The 19,155-nt window shown below is 34.6% G+C and overlaps 2 protein-coding genes across 5 annotated transcripts in view; one reads left to right on the top strand and one right to left on the bottom strand.

The window, feature by feature from the left end:
- Paqr3 (progestin and adipoQ receptor family member 3) overlaps nt 1-19,155 on the bottom strand; it is a 183,184-nt gene that overhangs the window by 93,514 nt on the left and 70,515 nt on the right. For 2 of the 3 annotated variants that reach the window (XR_015452897.1, XR_002396170.2), the window contains exon 8: nt 1-19,155. This exon is cut by the window's right edge. The exons of the other annotated variant lie outside the window; for it this stretch is intronic. The gene's annotated coding sequence lies outside the window, so the exon portion shown is untranslated. 3 annotated transcript variants of the gene reach the window in all.
- The window catches only part of Bmp2k (BMP2 inducible kinase), a 126,851-nt gene that overhangs the window by 61,086 nt on the left and 46,610 nt on the right, over nt 1-19,155 (top strand). For both annotated transcript variants that reach the window (XM_004848007.4, XM_004848008.4), the window contains exons 7-9: nt 2,333-2,465; nt 17,067-17,170; nt 18,530-18,609. In XM_004848007.4, the coding sequence (XP_004848064.1) occupies nt 2,333-2,465; nt 17,067-17,170; nt 18,530-18,609 (317 nt within the window). The remainder of the gene's footprint in view (nt 1-2,332; nt 2,466-17,066; nt 17,171-18,529; nt 18,610-19,155) is intronic.

A 19,155-nucleotide genomic window follows, 5' to 3' on the forward strand; every position in this document is an offset into this window, starting at 1 on the left:
GTTTCCTTATTTTTTTTTGTTTGATTGATCACAATTCAGAAAAGCTGGACATCTAGATATTCTTCTTAAGTACTTACAGGACAATTTTCTGGCCTATTTTAGCTTTTTTTTAACAATGGAAACTGACAGGAGCAAACAATAAGTCTAAATATACTTGTCACTACTATATATTGAAGTTCTTAGCAAATACCTATATTTGGATTTAAGGTAGATCTTGTTTCTTTATAGACCTTTATGTTAGAATCTCAACATCTCTAGAAATTTTTTCATAAGTCAGTTTTTTATTGCATTGAATAAACTTATCAGGAAACTAAGTTTTTAATTTAAAAAATTTTTAGTTTTAGGATACTCTATTTAAAATGTGAAATATTTACCACTAGTGAGTATATTAGGGATAGAGGAATAAAATTCTTTGAAGTAGTTCTAAGCTTTACAAGAAACATCAAATTTTATTTTTAAAACATAGTGTTCAGAAAGTAGTCAAGCACAATGTGGGAAACCAAATGAGTGTCTTCTTGGCATTTTTTTCTTATGGGCTCCTCCTCAGTGTAGTTGGAGTGCCAAACAAAATCTTGAGAAATAAATTTTCTTACAAAGTAATAAAAAAACTTTAATATAGTTTTGTCTGTTTACATATGCACACATTTTCACTGGTGATTCTTACAGTAGTAGAATTTTAAACAGTATTTGTAATTGAAACAAATCACAAGTACATTTGATTTAGTTTATCCGCCCCCCAGATTGGGGATCGAACTCAGGACCTTGCACTTGCAAGACAGGTGAGGTGCCTCTGAGCTAAATCCCCAGCCCTGATTTAGTTAATTTTGACACTGCACCAGCTTATATAATTCAGATCCGATTTGCTTTCCTCACCATTAATACTTGACTTACTCGATGGCTTATAGTAAAGTTGAGGGTTATGTATAATGTAGAAATGATACTGAATTAGGTCATAATTTAAAAAATGAAAGTATGAGAAGAAGTGACTGGTGGAGGTCTTTTCTGGCATAATTTTATGGTGATTAAATCCATATTGCCTGAAAAAACATTTCGACAACACACAAACAACAGACATCATAGCTCCACTCCTGTTTTGAAGCCATCATGGATTGATTTAAATAGAAATTCTCTTGATTGAAGCACATTATCTGATATCTTAACATAAAGGAGGGAATCTTTTCTTTGTTTTTTGAATAAGACTTAGTACATATGCAAATAAATACTCAAACATACAAAGAAACAACCAAAATAATTAGAAAACAAAATCCATGACTATATGCTTGAAAGAGAATTTTAATTTTCATGATGACCATCTTTATGCTTGCCTTGCTTAATGATAGCTCAGGTGAAACTGACATGTGCTGCAGTTTAGTTAGGAATTCAAGAATCCAGAAAAAATATTTAATTAAAATTGCTCAAGAATTATATTTTTGATCCTGCTTCAAGAGCATTCTGATTTGCAGAATCAAAATATTCAGGTTAAATTATTCATTTAGCAGTTTGAATTTTGGAAAAAAGTTTTTTCCCTGGAAATTTCCATTGTAGTTTACTTTTATCCTGGGATCTAGGATGCTGATTTTATTAGAGAATTCAGTAAAAAGTCCTTTATGTTATCTGAGATGATGATGGCCTTCAGGTTACTTGTTCTCTCCTGCTTTTTGTATAATTCTTACTATATCAGTGGATGAAGAAGGAAATGCCTTTGGTATGAAACAAGACACTTTGTTGTGTTCTTGCTATGCAAAACACAATATTTAAATTCACATTTTTAAAGTATATTGGCATTGCTAAAATTATCTGGAAAACTTTACAACATTTACTCTGATATAGGAGAACTTACTAGAGATTTGATTAGCATAATAAAACTGGCTAACCTGCAGCTCTCCTCTGGGTGTCATCTGGACAATGGAAAGAAAGATGTAATTTAATGTAAATATTATACCCTGAGTAATATTATTTTTAATGCTGTTAGAGCTTTGTGCTTACTTTGTATGACACATGCTAATTTTATACCAAATACACCTTTTTCTTGTGGAAGAAATATTTTTTTTCCTCCAAAAGGAATTAGCCGTATCTAATTAATTGTAGTTACTTATGATTTAGAGCAGTTTAGTCACTTGGTCACAAATGTGTTACAAAAACATAGAAATGTAAATGAAAATATGTCTTTTCCATAATTAGACATAGTTTAAATAATACTTTGTGAAAAGATTGATGTAATATAGAAATATTTGGATTTTTAAAATATAACATTCAGTTTTTTATTTTGAGCAACTTTTATGTTTTGTAGTTGACTGCCCACTCTGATGATATTCACGCTTCTGTTTTACAGGCCCTAGGATGTTTACTGTATAAACTTTGTTTCTTCGCTCTTCCTTTTGGTGAGAGTCAAGTTGCTATCTGTGATGGCAGCTTCACTATCCCGGACAATTCTCGGTACTCCCATAACATACATTGCCTAATAAGTAAGTGCTTGGAAGGTAGTGTACTTTTAGGGCCTGCTATTCACACTGCCTTACTTACCCTACTCTTTTAATTTCATTTAGAATTATGTTTGTATGACTTTAATAGGATCAAAAGCAGCCTAGTTACTGATTACTACAAGAATATTTTTAAGTCTCTAGATAAGATTTAGTAACACAGCAGAGATGATATAGTTAAGGCAGCTGGAATTCTGGGAATGGGAACACTTACAGCATATAACATTTAATTATTTAGTTTTTGTACTTTTGAAATCAAATATGCAGAGGTGTTGCTTCTTTGGATCACAACATTGCTAATCTTAGATTATGCTTGTCTTGCCAGCCTTTTAAATATCTATATTTTACTAAGTCACAGATAAATAGAAGGCCCAAAAGGTTTGATATCAGAAGGGATAGAATGACAGACCCTGCATTTCAAAAGATGACTAGTTTTCCTCTCATCTCCTTTAAGATTTTTCCTTCCATTTTGATAATGTAATTTTTGATAATGTAAATTTATGTTTACATTTAATTAAAGTTTGAAAAAAGACGTTTTCAGAGGAGGAGGAGAACTGTCAGGTACTAAAATATACAGTATTAGGTAGCTACTTTACTTACACCCCTGAGCACTGAATTAAGCTGTATTTAGCATTCCTACTTTGTTTTCTGCATTTTAAGAACCTCTATTATATCCTCTAGCTCAGTGGCAAAGAAAAAGAAGGTCAACTTAAATATGTTTAATGTTTGCATGGTAAAGATAGCGGTTCAATTTAGTGGGAAGAATGGATGGAAAGAGAAAAATTTCTTAGCTGTTTGCGGACAAAAAATACAGCTGGATCTCTACTTTATTCTTTATGTTCAAGTTTCATATAAATAAAAACTTTAAATGTATAAAAATAAAACATAAACATATTTGAAGAAAGTAAGGTTAAATTTATAAGAATACAATGTGGAATCCATAAACTAAATAGTCCTAGGAACTATAAAAGATTACTCCATTAACAGTATAAAAGATGAACTCATGAACACTAGCATAAAGTCAGATGATAAATTGGAAATAATATTCATTTGATAAATGAGTACCTGTTATAATTTATGCGGCTTGTGCAACTCAAGAAGAGTAAACACAAAAAAAGTTCAAAAGTAAAAAGTATAAAAAAGAATCTAGTTTGACTTTGCAAACTTATTTAAAGTCCATTTACTTCTGTAATGTTGATTTCCTCATACATGTTAGAAACATGCCATTTTAACACAAAGATTACTTGTGTTAAACTGTGTGTCATGTGGAATGTTTTTCCTAGGCAAGAGGAACCACAATAATTGGGAGGAGAAGGTGGTATAACTTTCACAGGAAAGGAAATAGGCAAAGCTTGGCCACTTCACTGCCTTCAGGAACACATTTAACTCTATATGAGAACACTAAGTAGGAATGCTTGTACTTGGGTTTTCTCTGCTGGAGCTCTACTTCCCTTTATGTGGCTGTATACGTATGAATGGCCACCTGCTCTATTAGCCTGGGGACTTTACTTTTATCTTCACCCATTGAACACCTGCCAAAACTGATGTGCTTTATATCCTTGAGGCAGCCTCCTCCTAGTTGAGCTACCTGCCTGTACAGTCCAAGTTATTTGCCAAGCACCAGTTAATGTTTATTTTGTCAGTCCTCTGTGATAGAGTTACATTCTTTTTATATGGGCCACTCCATGAGTCTTCTATTTTCCCCATGAGTCTTTTACTTTTAGTATGCCATTATGCAGAATATAAAATTTTTAAAAAGTGTATTTGAATAAACATTAGACCCTTAACCCTCTCTCTTATTTATTTGCTTTTCCATTTTATTGACAAAATTTGGGACATCAAAAGCATGAAAAATACTATTAAATGGAATTCTCAAAGAATAGATAGAGGAACTTAATTTTTGTTTGCACTGGCGAGTTGAATTTTAACCCTTTTTTTGCAGGGTTTGAGTTTTGTAAGTTATTGTAGCTATACACACTATTTTGCTGTAGAGTAATGTTTTAGTAGTAATTAAACTTCAGATTTTATTGAAGTTCTTGCAATGTCTTAGTTTCTCCAGATGTTCTCATTGAAAATTATTGTATGAGAAACTGGGTAGTTTATACACTTATATGTAATTTAGTTAGTAAATACTGTCTTGGGTTAGACCACTTTCCCTCCTGTGTGTGGGTGTTTGTATAATGGGAAAGCAGGCAAGATAAATACTAATTTTAGACACTCAATGAACTTTAGTTAATTAATGCTTTACAATGCACCAAATACTCTTTTATTTGTCAGTAAATGTGCAGATTTATTTTATGTCATTCCTGGTATAAATTTGTGCCTCAAATGAAAAGTGAATAAAATAAAAATACTCAGGCCAGGTGTGGGTGCATGCTTGTAACCTCAACAGGAGAATCCTAAGTCTGAGCTGAGCACAAGTCATTCAGAAACTAGCAAAATCCTGTCTCAGAATAAAACATTCTTAAAGGGCCGGGATATAGCTCAGTGTGAAAACCTTGGGCTCAATTCCTACTACTGCTACTGTTAAGGAAAAAAACAGCATTCAAGTCAATCTGAAATTATAACATCCATAAATTTTATCTTCTGTCAAAGTGTTTTATATTTTATAGATGTTACTTTGAAATGTCTTGAGTAGTAAAAGTTTAATAAAGTAGGAATTTTTAAAACCGAGCATATTTATCTGATGTAATGTGTTCTAAAAAAAATTTGGATACTTTGCAGTGCTATTCTTTGTCCTGTGTGTTTATGCTATATAGTTAGTGATTTACATTGCTTTTTTTTTTCATATTTTTTACATTGCTTTTAAATAAATTGTATATTCAGAAAACCAAGAATATTATCTAGCTCTATTCAGTTATTGAATGTAAAACTTTCTATCACCAAATGCCTATTCGTGCAATATAATTGTTCCCACACATTTTGATAAAACACAAAAAGACACCTCGTTTTAGTACTAACAGTAATACTGTCTGGCAACAGTTATACATCCACTTTATATCACTCACAATTTTTGAAAATAGCCATGACAAATCTTTGTTGTGATTGTATGGTTTGTGGTTATCAAATTATTCAAATATGATTTTTAATTATCACTAATCCAGATAAAGCCATTGTTATTAGTATCTGTTGTCCATAATGCTCAGTTTAACTATTACTTTTATTTCTCTTTCCTGCAGACTTTTTCATTTACTTTTTTTGGGGGGGAGTACTAGGAATGAAACTCAGGACTTTGCACTTGCCAAGCAGGTTCGGTCAGTTCCACTGAGCTAAATCCCTAGCCCCCAGACTTTTTTCTGAAAAAGTAGCAGAGTCAGTTATTTAGAATTTTCCTCTTCGCTTTTGTTGGTTTTCCCTGTAGACAAGTAAGGAGGTTGCCATGGGGGGTTAGGAAAGAAGCACTTTCCATTTCTGTATCCAGGAGTTGAAAAAAGTTTATAAAACATTTAGCAAAGAATAAGAATTATAACTAAGGGGATTACTGAATAATTATGAAGAGTGAGCCTCCTATAAATTCTTCTGTTGCAAGGTACTTGAGGAGATTAAGGGAAAATAAGGCCTGTAGAGCCAAACAGCCTTGGTTTATTTTCATCTCTCTCTCTCTCTCACTTATTTGACATGGAATGTTGGGTGCCTTCATTTATCTCAGTCTCCCTCTGGGCATATTAAAAGTACCTACCTCTTAAGAGTTATTGTTAGAATTAAATGTGTTATGAAAAATGTTTCTTAAAATGTGTAAGTGCTAAGTAAGAGATAGCATTTAATACTACCTTCATCACTACTGTGACACCTGCCACTACAACAGCTACTAGTAGCATTGTTGTAATTCTTCCTGAGCTAACCTGATTTCTGATAACCTGTGTGAAGGGCAGAGCATCTGCTGTTAGATAGTCAAAGAATCTGCAGAGATTCTTTGGATGCTTTGAAGCAGAACTTGCTGGTCATGATGCATGAACCAAAAGTTTACTATAAATTATCAAAGATCCCAGGACATGTTAAAATGCAACTAAGATTATTTTTTACCTCTTTTTCTTTGCTCACCTATTGCGGTTAGATTTATTTTAATACCTGTCTTGTGGGGAACCAGGAATTACTTGCTTGTTTGAATATACTTAAATTTGTTATAGTGTTAAAATATACACAGTACAATACAATTTTTGTACTGCTACCCAGCTTCAATGATTATTAACTTAAGGCAATCATATTTCATCTACACCCTCACCCATTCTCTTCTCTGTTATAATTTTTGGAAAAGAATCCTCAAGACATTTAAATTTACCTTTGAAAATAAAGATGTGCACTGAGCTACATCCTAGCCCCTCCCCCCTCTTAAAATTTTTTGAGACTTAAGTTTCAGACAGGGACTTACTAAGTTGCTAAATTGCCCATACTGGGCTCAAACTTGTGATCCTTCTGCTTTAGCTTCCTTTATACTACTGTACCTGGCCAAAGTACCTTTCATTTAAATTTGTTGAGCTATTGAAGTAGAGATGCTAGTTTCATTTTCATGTAGGTTCAGGCATAGATCCATTGTATCTTGTAACTTGAATGGTAATATTGGCTTAGGTCCTTGATGAAAAGGTAGTGTAACTTGGTGACTGCTGCTCCTTTAGTTGCTGTTTTTGTTGGAATGTGCTGGATTGTTGTACTTCCCTATGCAGTATTAGTATAAACATAATTCATCTGTCTTATATAAGTGTTTCTTAATCAGATATGTGTGATAACAGTAGGAAGTATTGTGGTTTACTCATATATGACTTATCAACGCTGAGACTTTTATGTTTTCAGGTTGTAGTAGTTTTTGTGTCAATAGGAAGATTTATACAAGATGAGCAGAGAAATACCCTTTCATTTCTGTGTGGCTAAATTTTTGAGAAGTTGATTTTATATTTGTAGTAAAATCAGAGTTAGTGGTAATGGTCTTGTGTGATTCATGTGATGATCATTTTAAACAAGGATGTCTTCTAGGTTCTCCTTTTTTGTTTTTGTTTTTAAATGTAAGCACTTAATATCACTTGGGTGAACTGACTACATGTATTCCTTAATCATCTCCTTCAAACGTATATTTCTTATAGATTATATGGTTTAATTATTGTGAAGTAGGAGTTAATAAAACATTAGACCTGAGATTTAATTATTTTGAGTGAAAATAGCATTGGACAAACTACTCAGACTGAAGTCGTCATTCTTTATAAATACACCCTGGTATTTAGCTGGACTAAAACTGATACCTGTGCATTTTAGGTTACACCATTAAGTAATCCAGGCTTACATTTTGCAACTTATTCTCTTAAAGAGTTCAAGAAATTATTTTATTTAAATTAATTGCTTAATACTGCCATATTGGTGCTTCTTTTGAAAGGGCTAGAATACTCAAAAATATTCAGATATAAAACTGTAGCCATTCTGTACTTGTAGGTTTCAGGAATGATAATTAATCTTTTCATACTTTGATTTTAGAAGCAAATCAGAGATCAACACAGAAGAGGAACCCATTAGATAAAACTGTCTACTTTTGTATAGGTTGAGCGTCCCTAATTTGAAAATCCAAAATATGAAAAGTTCCAAAATCTGATACTTTGATCTGATACACTTGACCTTAGCCAAAAGGCTGAGAAGCGATTCCAAAATCTGAAACTTTGAGTGTTTATCTTGGAAAAATTCTGCTCCTAACCTCGTGTGATCAATTGCAGTCAAAATGCAGAAGCAGTAAAAGTATTATATAAAATTCCCTTTAGGATATGTGTATAAGGGATATATGAAAGACAAATAAATTTTGTGTTTAGATTTGGTTCCAATCCCCAAAGATAACCCATAGTGTATAAGTAAATACATACTCCAGAATCCCCAAATTTACAAAATCAGAAACACTGGTCCCAAGCAGTCCAGAGAAGCACAACCTGTACTGATAGAGCAATCACAAAATGAAATTTAGATATTCAACCACGTAAGCCTGTTATTCCATACCCAATCCCCTAAATTTACCTGCAGTCAGTCATAGGTACTGCTGTAAAATTGTAGACTTCCTCTACAGAGCAGGTCACTTGCAAAAATGATTTAGTAGAGAACATGTATGTTCTGAGAATAACCTGTATTGAAAGGATGTGCATATAGGCCCTTAATTCTTTTTCCTAGTCTAACAATTAGACAAATCATTATTTTCTCATGGGAAAGAATATGTTATTATAGTAGGGAGAAGACAGTACCCTGTTAGCACAATGGTTTCAGCCTTTTTTGACTGTGGTCCAGAGTAAAAAATATTTTAAATTATGACCTGATATATTTGTCAGCTTTCCTGTTACTGGAACACAATACCAGACACCCACAGTTTAAAAGAAGAAAGGTTTAATTTAGCTCATGGTTCAGGAGATTCAGTCCATGGTCAGCAGGGTTCAAGGCAGAAACATTATGGCAAAAGGGCTTGGTGGAGCAAAGCTGCTCAGTTCATGGCTGCCAGGAAGCAGAGCAGGAGAGCAGCACCAGAGAAGGAACCATATATAGTACCCAAGTCCACACCTCTATGATCTACCTGGGCACACCCAGAAATTTGTTTCACCAATCTCAGTCAGGTTGACACAATCAAAATTAACGTGTTACCACTGCCTTGAATCACCAGTGGTACATACATGATTGTTCTATTGAGTGGCTTGTGCCACTGATGGTACAGATGGATCTAGTCACTTTTATTGGTCTTTTTACTAATAAAATTAATGGACCAAATCTGGTTGGTGCTTGAATTTGAATAATCACTACTCAAATATAAATATTAATACAATTCATACCACCTAAAATTATTATAATTATTGCACTAAATTAAAAGAAATTTATATTTGTGAATTTCTTTAAAACATTTTATACATAAAGGTGGCTGATTTGTGCAGAGTGCATAAAATATAAATGTGTTTGGCTTTTTTTGTTGCGGCCACAGTGGCACCCATTTTTTCAATTTTTTTTTTCATTAGTATAGCAAAAGATGGTTTATTGGGGCAAAAAGATGGAAAAGAAAGAGGATACATTGTTACCATGAGTTGGTAGGGGGTTTCAGAGCTGAAAGCTGCTTTCAGATAAGTTTTGAAAACATTTTCTATATCACACGCATTTCTTGTCAGTCTTAAACTTTTATAAAGTTATAAAGTTTTATAAAGTACAGTGGTACCTTGGTTCATGAACTTAATTCATTCCACCATTCTGGGGAAGATGGTCCTGTTTGTGTTTGTTCCCGATGCGGAGTTTATGAACAGAAGCAAAATTTTGCCAAATGCTTCTGTTTATGAACCAAATTGTTCACAAACAAAAGCATTTGTGAACTGAGGCATTACTGTAACTTGTGTCTATGGCATTTCTTCACAGGTTAATGGTTTATTAATAATTAATTCTCTAAATTTTAACGTTGAAATCTTACATGTACCCATTGCTTGTGTGTATAATATGGACTTACAACTGCTGTACCACAAATTAGATGTATTATAATGTTTTTATATCATTTTAATGTTCTCCTTAAAGAACTGTAATATGATGACACATTATAGACATCTAGTCTGCTAAATCAATGTCTTTCTTTGCATTATTGTAATCAGAGACACCCAGAAGCAGTGCAAGTCACCCAGTGGGACAGTCATGAACCACTGATGGTTCAAGCCACCTGATGGGACAGTCAATTCAAATTAGAGATGCCTGGCAGCAAGACTTAATGGATTAGAGCTCCATTGTGAATGTTTAAACTCACATCCCACCACTTGTCAGTTTGACACCCAAACATATCTCCTTAAATCATACTTATTCTCCAGATAAATACAAGGTCATAATTCTGCCTAACTTGATACAATTTGCATACCGCTAAAACATCTCTTCTTCAAAGTCTCAACAGTTCCAGCATTTTTTAAAAGTCCAAGTCTCTTCTGAGACTCAAGGCAAATTCTTAGTTGTAAACCTCTGTAAAAATAAGAATTGTACATAATCCCAAGATACAGTGGGATAGGAGAAGCATATCCATTGCAAAGGAAGGAATACTGTGATAGAAAATACCAAAGCAAGACCATAGCCTAGGAAGGCAAACATTATGTCTTGCAGTTCCATATTTGGCATCCCCGGCACGTGTTGGTAAAATGTGGGTTCCAGTGGGGTTTTGCAGGCTTACCCCTATAGCTTTGCTCTATTATAGCCACACAGCATCTCTATTGGGCTGGCTCCATTCACTCTTGGACCGTAGCTTTTCTAAGCAGACATTCCAGATTCCTGGCATCTCCATCTTCTTGGGGTCTCCACTGCATCTTTGGTTTAATTCTCATCACTTCATGGGCTGCCCTCCTGGGGGTTCCTTGTCTGGCCTTCCAAGCTTCCTTTGAAATCTGGGTGCAAGCCTTCCTGACTCCACAACTCTTGCATTCTGTGTGATAAAACCAGTATTATGTGGACAGTACCACAGTTCCTTGCTAGCTGAAGCAGGTGGGCCCCCTTGGACCATGGCTGTAGTGGGCTCTGGGTGCCTGGATGGCTGAGCACAGTGAATTCTTGGGGATCCAATTCCTAAGGAGGCCCTTCTCAGGCATCCCAGGGGTTGTCCTCAAGTGAAAGGTTTATACTTTTGAACCTTGACCTGAACTGGAGATGGGGTCCTGCTGGTTTCTGAGGTGTGCTCAAAGCATCTTCTTATCCCTGTATGGAGAACTTGGTTTCATTTAATGTCACTAATCTCTTCAGTATCCATGCCTCCTTTGGCAACAACTTTATTAAAGTTTCCTCTGGACCAAAATGTAAATATTTCAAAATTTTTTGCTCTGCCTTTTGCTTCCCATATTTACTATACATTTGGGTGAAAGCAGTCAGCACTAACCATGCCACAGCCTGAATGTTGGGCCATCTTGAAATTCCCCAGCCAGACTAGTTCACTGCCCTTGATTTCAGTCTCCCACAAGGTCTCAGGTTATGTCATGTACAAAATATACACAAATTATTTGTCTGAGTGAAATGCATATGGCCTCTGGTCCAACTGGCCATAGAGTCCTTGTTTCAAAGTGAAACCTCCTGAGCCTGTCTGCATTTCTATCAGCATTGTGGTCTGAGCTTTGGCCAGCAAGGATCTACTTTCAGTATTTTAAGGCCTCTCTAGCCCACATCTCCAAACTTTTCCAAACTTCTCCTGCAAATCATTTCCAAAAGTGTCTAGGGCCAGGGATTTAGCTCAGTGGTTTCGCCACCTGCTGTGCAAGTACAAGGACCCAAGTTCGATCCCTGGTACCAAAAAAAAAAACCCCCAAAACAAAAAAAAGTGTCTAAACTACACAGTCAGGTACATGGCCAGCAACAGCCCCATTCCTGGTACCAATTTTCTGTATTACTTAGCTTTCTTGTCACTGGGACACAATACCTAACACCTTCAACTTAAAGGAGTTTAATTTAACTTATGGTCATTCCCTTGGTCAGCTGGCTTCAAGGCAGAAACATCATGGTGGAAGGCATGGCTGAGCAAAGCTGCTCAATTCATGGCAGCTGGAAAGTAGAGCAAGGAAACAATGATAGAACAGAAAGGGGCCAGGAACTTTATATAGCACCCAAGGTCATGCCTCCATGACCCACCTGGACACACCCAGCACTGTGCTTTACCAGTCCCCAGTGCCACTCCAAGCCAATCAGGACACAGTCAAGCTTAACTATCATACCTGATACATGTGCTCACATACACATGTACATGTATGAACTGAAACCAAAACTTTGAAATTTCATGAAATGTTGCTTATATTTGCCACATTAATGCACTCTAATATTTTCTACCTTAATTCTTTAAATACTAGATATGACCTTTTAAATTGATTTTATATTGCATAAATGGGGTCAATACTATAAGACAAGCTAAACTGGCTCCAACATATATTCCCACATGGAAATGTGAGCCAGGGCTAGTGGAGGTCCTATCGTTTTCTTATAACAAATTCTTCCTCCAGCCTAACTACCTGATAATTAAAGGATGTGGTATTGTGCTTAATATGAGAGAGAATTACTTGTATGAATGTTAGTTAGAACAAAAAAAAAAAATCTCAAATTTGTTTCTGTCCCTTCAATGCTTCTCAATTCTGATGAAAGAAAAGAACAAAACCCATTTAGGATTGCTGGAAGGATCATATTGTTTCTCTCTAGATACTTAAAGTTTTCATGGATTGAGCCAGGCACTCCAGAGAGGTGCATTCTTATACCACACTATTTTATATCCTTTATAGTTTCTTTGTGTGAACTGCATTTTAGTGATACAACACTAGTCCACATGGGAGAAAGGTGTGAGAGGAAGTCCTATACCACTTACTGCAGTTCCTTCAAGATGGTGTTCACTCTGTGTGAGCCATCTTTCCAAAGACTAGGGAGTTTGCTCTTTGCCCTCGGCTCATATCAGGAACACTTTTTATGTAGCACCTGTTTTTTTGTGTGTGTGAGGGAGGGACTCTCTGATTCATGTAATGGATCATGTTGCCCTATTTATATTGACAGCTAGAAAGTGGAGAGCTAAATTTTGGGCCTATATTTAGAACCAAATCATACACACTTCCTTTATTGCCCTTATTATTTTGTCTGCTCCAGCCCTCAGTGAATTACTTTTCTGTGAGTCCTAATTTTCTCATTTATTAAAAAAAAATCTTCCAGTTTTATAGCAGTTCATGTCTTTATAGGAACAAATATATACAATTAGCTGCCATTGAACTTAAATTTTAAAAGCCAAATAAACTTATTTGTTCCAATAGAAAAATAAGATCATAATTTTGTGAATTTTACATTTCTTGTTATTGGACTGGTTTTAAAAAATGTATGAGTAAGCACTGTTAAAAGGTATTTAAATTTATTTTTATAAAATTAAATTTTATACACTTGTTGCTCTTAAAACATTTAATATTTTGGTATCAAAATAAAATATGATTTATTTTGGGGGTAGATGAACCTTATAGATCCATGAAATCTTTTTGGTTAAATATAAACTAATAAATATTTGGATTAAAATGTTTTTAGTTATTTCAATCTAACAGTGGTGTTAAAACTTAAAGAATAAATTTTATAAATATTATGTTAACATTTTAAATATATAAAATAATATTATATGCAGAGCTTTTGTACTTTTTAAACTTAATTCAGAATTTTCCAAATAAATTTTCAAAGTTTTGTGCTCTATATTACTCACCACAGAGCTGTGTTTTCAGCTGACCTAAGCTTATTATCTCATTAGAGATGTGTTACACTTCCATGTTCATAAATTAAATGTGGAGGAAGATTTAATTAATTTTGATTTATAATTTTATCTTAGCTATTTATGTACTTAGATCTCTATACATGTTATTAGCAAATTTCAAAATATCCAATACTGTTTTACATTTTAAATAGTTTAAAAACAATTTAAGCATTATGAGAATTTAGAATTCATGAAGCAGAATTAGTCATGGAGATGTCTTTACAAAATTCAAATTTTTCAGTTATAAAATTAAAATATAAATGTCAACCTTATAAAATTTTTAAATTAAAAATCACCCAATCACCGTGCACTAAACTAAGATTGAAGTGGATTAAAGATCTAAATAGTAAGACAGAAACATTAAATTTGCTGCAAGATAAGTTAGGTAGAACTCTTGAAGACACTGGCATAGGAAAAGACTTTATGAACAAAACCTCAGTAGCACGGGAACTAGCAGCAAGAATCAACACCTGGGATCTCATCTTATTAAAAAGCTTCTGCACTGCAAGAGAAATCAACAGCTAAGAGACAGCCTACAATGTGGGAAAAAATTTTCAGCAGCTGTACCTCAGACAAAGGACTACTATCTAGAATATATAAAGAACTGAAAAAAGTCAGACCCTCCCAAATTCAAAGACTCAGTTCAAAAATGGGCATCTGAAGTGAACAGACATCTCTCAGAAAAAGAAGTAAAAGCAGCAAATAAATATATGAACAAATGTTCAACATCACTGGTTATTCGAGAGATGCAGATGAAAACAACACTGAGATTCTACCTCTCTTCAGAAAGAATGGCTGTTATAAAGAAGTCATCCAGTAACAAATGCTGGCAGGGGTGTGGGGAGAAAGGAACCCTTCTCCACTGTTGGTGGGAGTGCAGACTGGTGCAACCACTGTGGAAATCAGTATGGAGATACCTCAAAGAACTAGGCTTAGAGGTCCTATTTGACCCAGCTATCCCCCTGCTGGGGATCTTCCCAAAAGAATTAAAAGAATCCTACCACAGTGATATATGTGCACCCATGTTTATAGTGACACAGTTTATAATAGCTAAAGCTTGGAAACAACCTAAGTGCCCATCAACTGGAGACTGGATAAAGAAGATGTGGGTTTTTAATAAAATGGAGTACTCCTCAGCCATAAAGAACGAGAAACTAGAGACATTTAAAGCTAAATGGATGCGTATTGAGGTCATCCTCTTAAGTGAAATAAATAGGACACACGTGTAAATACCTAATAGTTTCTCTAGTGTGAGAATCTTAAAGTGTAAGGATTAAAATGATTAAAATGAAATAATGGATAATTTGAAATAAGAAGAAAAGGTTCAAAGAGGTAGGGGGGTGGCAGGAGGGCAAGAGGAGAGATCAGGTTACAGGCTGGAATCTGGAAAGAATCCATATATAGATTGTGTTTAAAACTATAGGAAGAGGGCCCGAGGATTTAGCTCAGTGGTTTCGCCTCCTGCTGCGCAAGCGCAAGGACCTGAGGTCAAGCCCCGGTACCTAAAACAACAAAAACAAAAAAATAGTAGGAAGAGATGTAGATAGGGACTAGGCTGGAGCTCATCAGTGGGTTGGGAAGGAAGAGTCACTGAGATCAAAGGAGAGAAGGGTATGTTTCCAGAAGCAGCACATACAACTATGTATAGTGCACAGTACTTGATAGTGTAATAAATGACTGTTACTGTTTTAGGTATTTAATATGCTGTGCTTTTCATCCTTTAGAGCATAATCCTACTTATATAAAAGAGTTTTCTGTGAAACAGTGTGCTGCTATGCCAGTGGTAGCCTCATGTATCTCGTGTTTAACTGCGTATTTGGATAATATCAAGGGGCCATCACAGATGATTGACGTATACCTTCTCAGTTTGCACTTAGAAGTTGGCATTCTGTGTGATACTTTGCGATACACATGGATGAAATTGCTTAATAACGTATTTCTCAGATTATATTTCCATCACTTGTCACATGACTATTGAAATTTAAATTAAAAAAAAATTTGGCCTATGTAGAGTCTACTAATTAGATTTTTTTCTCTAGACCACTATTTGTTTAATATTAGTTTTGAAAGTCTTTCTAAAACAAATCACATCTTCTGATGTCTGGTTAATGCTTGAGAGGTTTTTTTAAAATTATATGGAAAAATGCTAAAGTACTTTTCAGTTTTGCTTTGGTTGAGTTCTATTATATTTGAATATTATTATAGTTTTTTCCCTTGCATTGCTTTTCTTTGAATAATTTTAATTTTTGTATATGTGTGTGTTTAGTGAATGATAATAAAGTTACACATTAATAAAAAAAATCACCCAAGAAATAGACAAATGGTCATGGTCATTTTGGTTAGAAAAAGATCTCAGGTATTTCAAGTAGTATTGTAAAGGTGATGTTCATAATACAACCGTGCTTAAGTTTTTGAACATATTACAGATAAACACTGAAAAATACAAAACTATAGTGAAGTTGTTAGTATGGGAAAAAAGAATATTTTTGGAAACCTATAGTAGCAGTCTTGTACTACTTTGGTAAATAGATTATAATATGCACAATTTAGCCTTTATTTGATTCAGGATCATTTCAAAATAGAAGTATTTTAGATAGCAGAATTACTTCAAATGGAATTATTTTGAAGGCTCTCTCACTATGATCCTGGAACTTATTTTGAATAATTCCCCAGAGTTTACTAAATTGACTATTTGTTTTGTGTTGCTAAATTTATGCTTTGCTTGAGTCACCTTCTTAGTTACTTTTCTTGTTGCTGAGACAAAATACCCAACACCCACAAATTAAGGGAGGAAAGGTTTATTTAGCTCACAGTTTGTAGATGTTTCAGTCTATAATCATATGGTTCCAAGGTAGGGTGGCATGGCAGACAGGCATCATAGGGGAGAAACAGTTTATGGCATGCAGAAGGTAGCAAAGCAAGGGGCAAGACAAACCTCTTTCTATCCCTTATATTGTATACAGGCTACTGGGATTAGGGTGGTGCCAAACCAATCAGTATACTGATTTAATAATCACCCACCCTTAATCCCACCACCCTTAATCCTAGCATTGCACCATGAATCAGTGAAACTCTAGATTCAGCCACCTCTGAAAAAGCCCCACCTATGACTGCATAGGCTTTGGGGAGATATCTAGACACAAGCCATAACACTTACGAGAATAGTCAAATGTATGCCATTCATACTGCAGGTACAGAACAGTTCGGTGACTAATCTGCCATTTAGTTTGGCATAATATAGTAATTTCTGTACTTTATATAAACATTAACAAAGTTTGCTAGAGTCATTGATCTTAGAATGAAACAGAAAAATATTTTTATCCTTTATAAATTGGTATCTATAATCAATGTCTTAACATTGTGATCTATTCTTACAGGATTCATGCTTGAACCAGACCCAGAGCATAGACCTGATATATTTCAAGTATCCTATTTTGCATTTAAATTTGCCAAAAGGGATTGTCCAGTTTCCAACATCAGTGTAAGTAGTATTTTAAAGAGGGTATGAATTTAAAATCCGTTTTATCATGTACATGTGTATAGACTCTGAGAGTTAATTTTTTATGACAAGTGGTCTGATAGTACAGTTGTGATTGTATTTTTGGTATAAAGCCACATTTCCCAAACTGTGTTTTGAGGTGCCCTGGAGAGCAGACTGCAGGGTCACTCCAGGATATGCTCCATTTAAGAGCAAAACACAATGATACAGACACAGTCTAACACAGACTACTCTTACTAAGTTTTAGGTCTATTTAATAAACAAGACTGGTTTGTTTTGTTTTGTCTTGTGTAGAGGTGTGGTGAAAAATTGCTGACAGACACTAAGCACTTGTTAAATGAGAAAATTTGGGGGCCTTTAGTGTACAAAGGAGAGATGATGTAAATAGAAAGACCTCAGTTAATTTTATCTTTAGAGTGACTGATTTTGTGTATTTTGGGAGGTTAGTTAATGGTCCCCCCTCCCCGTAAGACTAAGTAATTGTAAAGATTACAACTAATTACAACCCAGTGCCTAGTTCATGAAAGGAGCTCATATAGAAATAGCTAATAATATTCAAAGGCTTTGAATTGTTTGCTATTTACAGATTACATCAACTACTTCAGATGAACTGGTTGTTAGAATCATCAGTGATTTTAAGCCATTCTCAACTTTATTCTGGTCATTAGGTCATTCTGTCCTAACTTGTTCTTATTTTTTCCTTTTATGTATGACTTGACCCACTACTTATTAAAAGTATATAATGAGCCTTTCCTTTTTGGTTTTACCCAATTTAATATTTTCCTTGTTGGAGGCTGAAATTATTCAGTTCTAACATTCTACTAATGAAAATAGCATTATTGCCATTTAACTTGATCTTTTAGCCTTCTACTTAACTAATACTTATTGATTGCCTACCCTGAGTCAAACATTGGGTATAAACAACTGAGCAAAGCCTACCGTCCCCACTTTCTGAAAATTATTTGTGGTACTATATTTAGAAACTGTATCCCTACCCTTGGAGTTAACTTCTTTTTCTGAAGTGCAAAACAGTCATTGATTTATAAGTGTAATATAATGTTTCTTTTTACCTAAATTTTATGCATCCCTGATTTGGATATAATGATGTTTTGTGTATTTTCCAAAGATTTTTGGGGGACATGAATATGAAAGTGATGTGTATGACATCTAGTGATATTTATAGGCTAGATCTTGTAGACATATGTGAATAATTTTTAGGTTTCTGATGGGAAAATAATGGTATCTCAAAGGTAGTATTTTTTAGGTTCAATAGTATGTCCATAGTTTTATAAACCTTTTTGCACTTAAAGCTAAAATGAAGTTTTGCTTTTTTCTTCCAAGAATTCTTTGATTCCTTCAGCTCTGCCTGAACCAATGACTGCTAGTGAAGCAGCTGCTAGGAAAAGCCAAATGAAAGCCAGGTAGGCAAAGCTTTGATAAAATTGAAAAGGCATTTTTAAAAAAGTTGTACAATAGGTTTTGTTTTAATCCTAGCAAATGTCATTGATTAAATGTCATCTTCACCCATTAAAAAAATGTATATTACTTATTGCCTGTTGCATAGTTTAGATAACAAGTGTCTTAGTTCCTTTTCTCCATGCTGAGACAAAATACCCAACACCAAAGTTAAAAGAGGAAAGATTTATTTGACTCACAGTTTGTAGAGGTTTCAGTTCATAGTTGGCTGGCTCCAACACAGGGTAGCTTGACAGAGGGGCATCGCAGAGAAGTGGTTCATGGCAAGCAGAAGGCAGCAAAGCAGCAAAGTAATAAGCAGCAAGCTATGACAGGATAGTCTCTTATATTTGACAGCTATGACAGCATCTGTCTCTTATATTTTATTCAGGCTATGGGGTAACACTCAAACCAAGGGTGGGGAACCCTTAATCAGTCCCACATCACATCCTTAATTCCATAATCATGCACTCTAGATCCAGCCACCTGTGAAAAGCCTCACCTTTCACCAC

This window comes from Heterocephalus glaber, unplaced genomic scaffold (genome assembly GCF_053883595.1).
Source record: "Heterocephalus glaber isolate CG9 unplaced genomic scaffold, H.glaber_assembly_v1.0 deba00001454, whole genome shotgun sequence".
NCBI classification, from domain to species: domain Eukaryota; kingdom Metazoa; phylum Chordata; class Mammalia; order Rodentia; family Bathyergidae; genus Heterocephalus; species Heterocephalus glaber.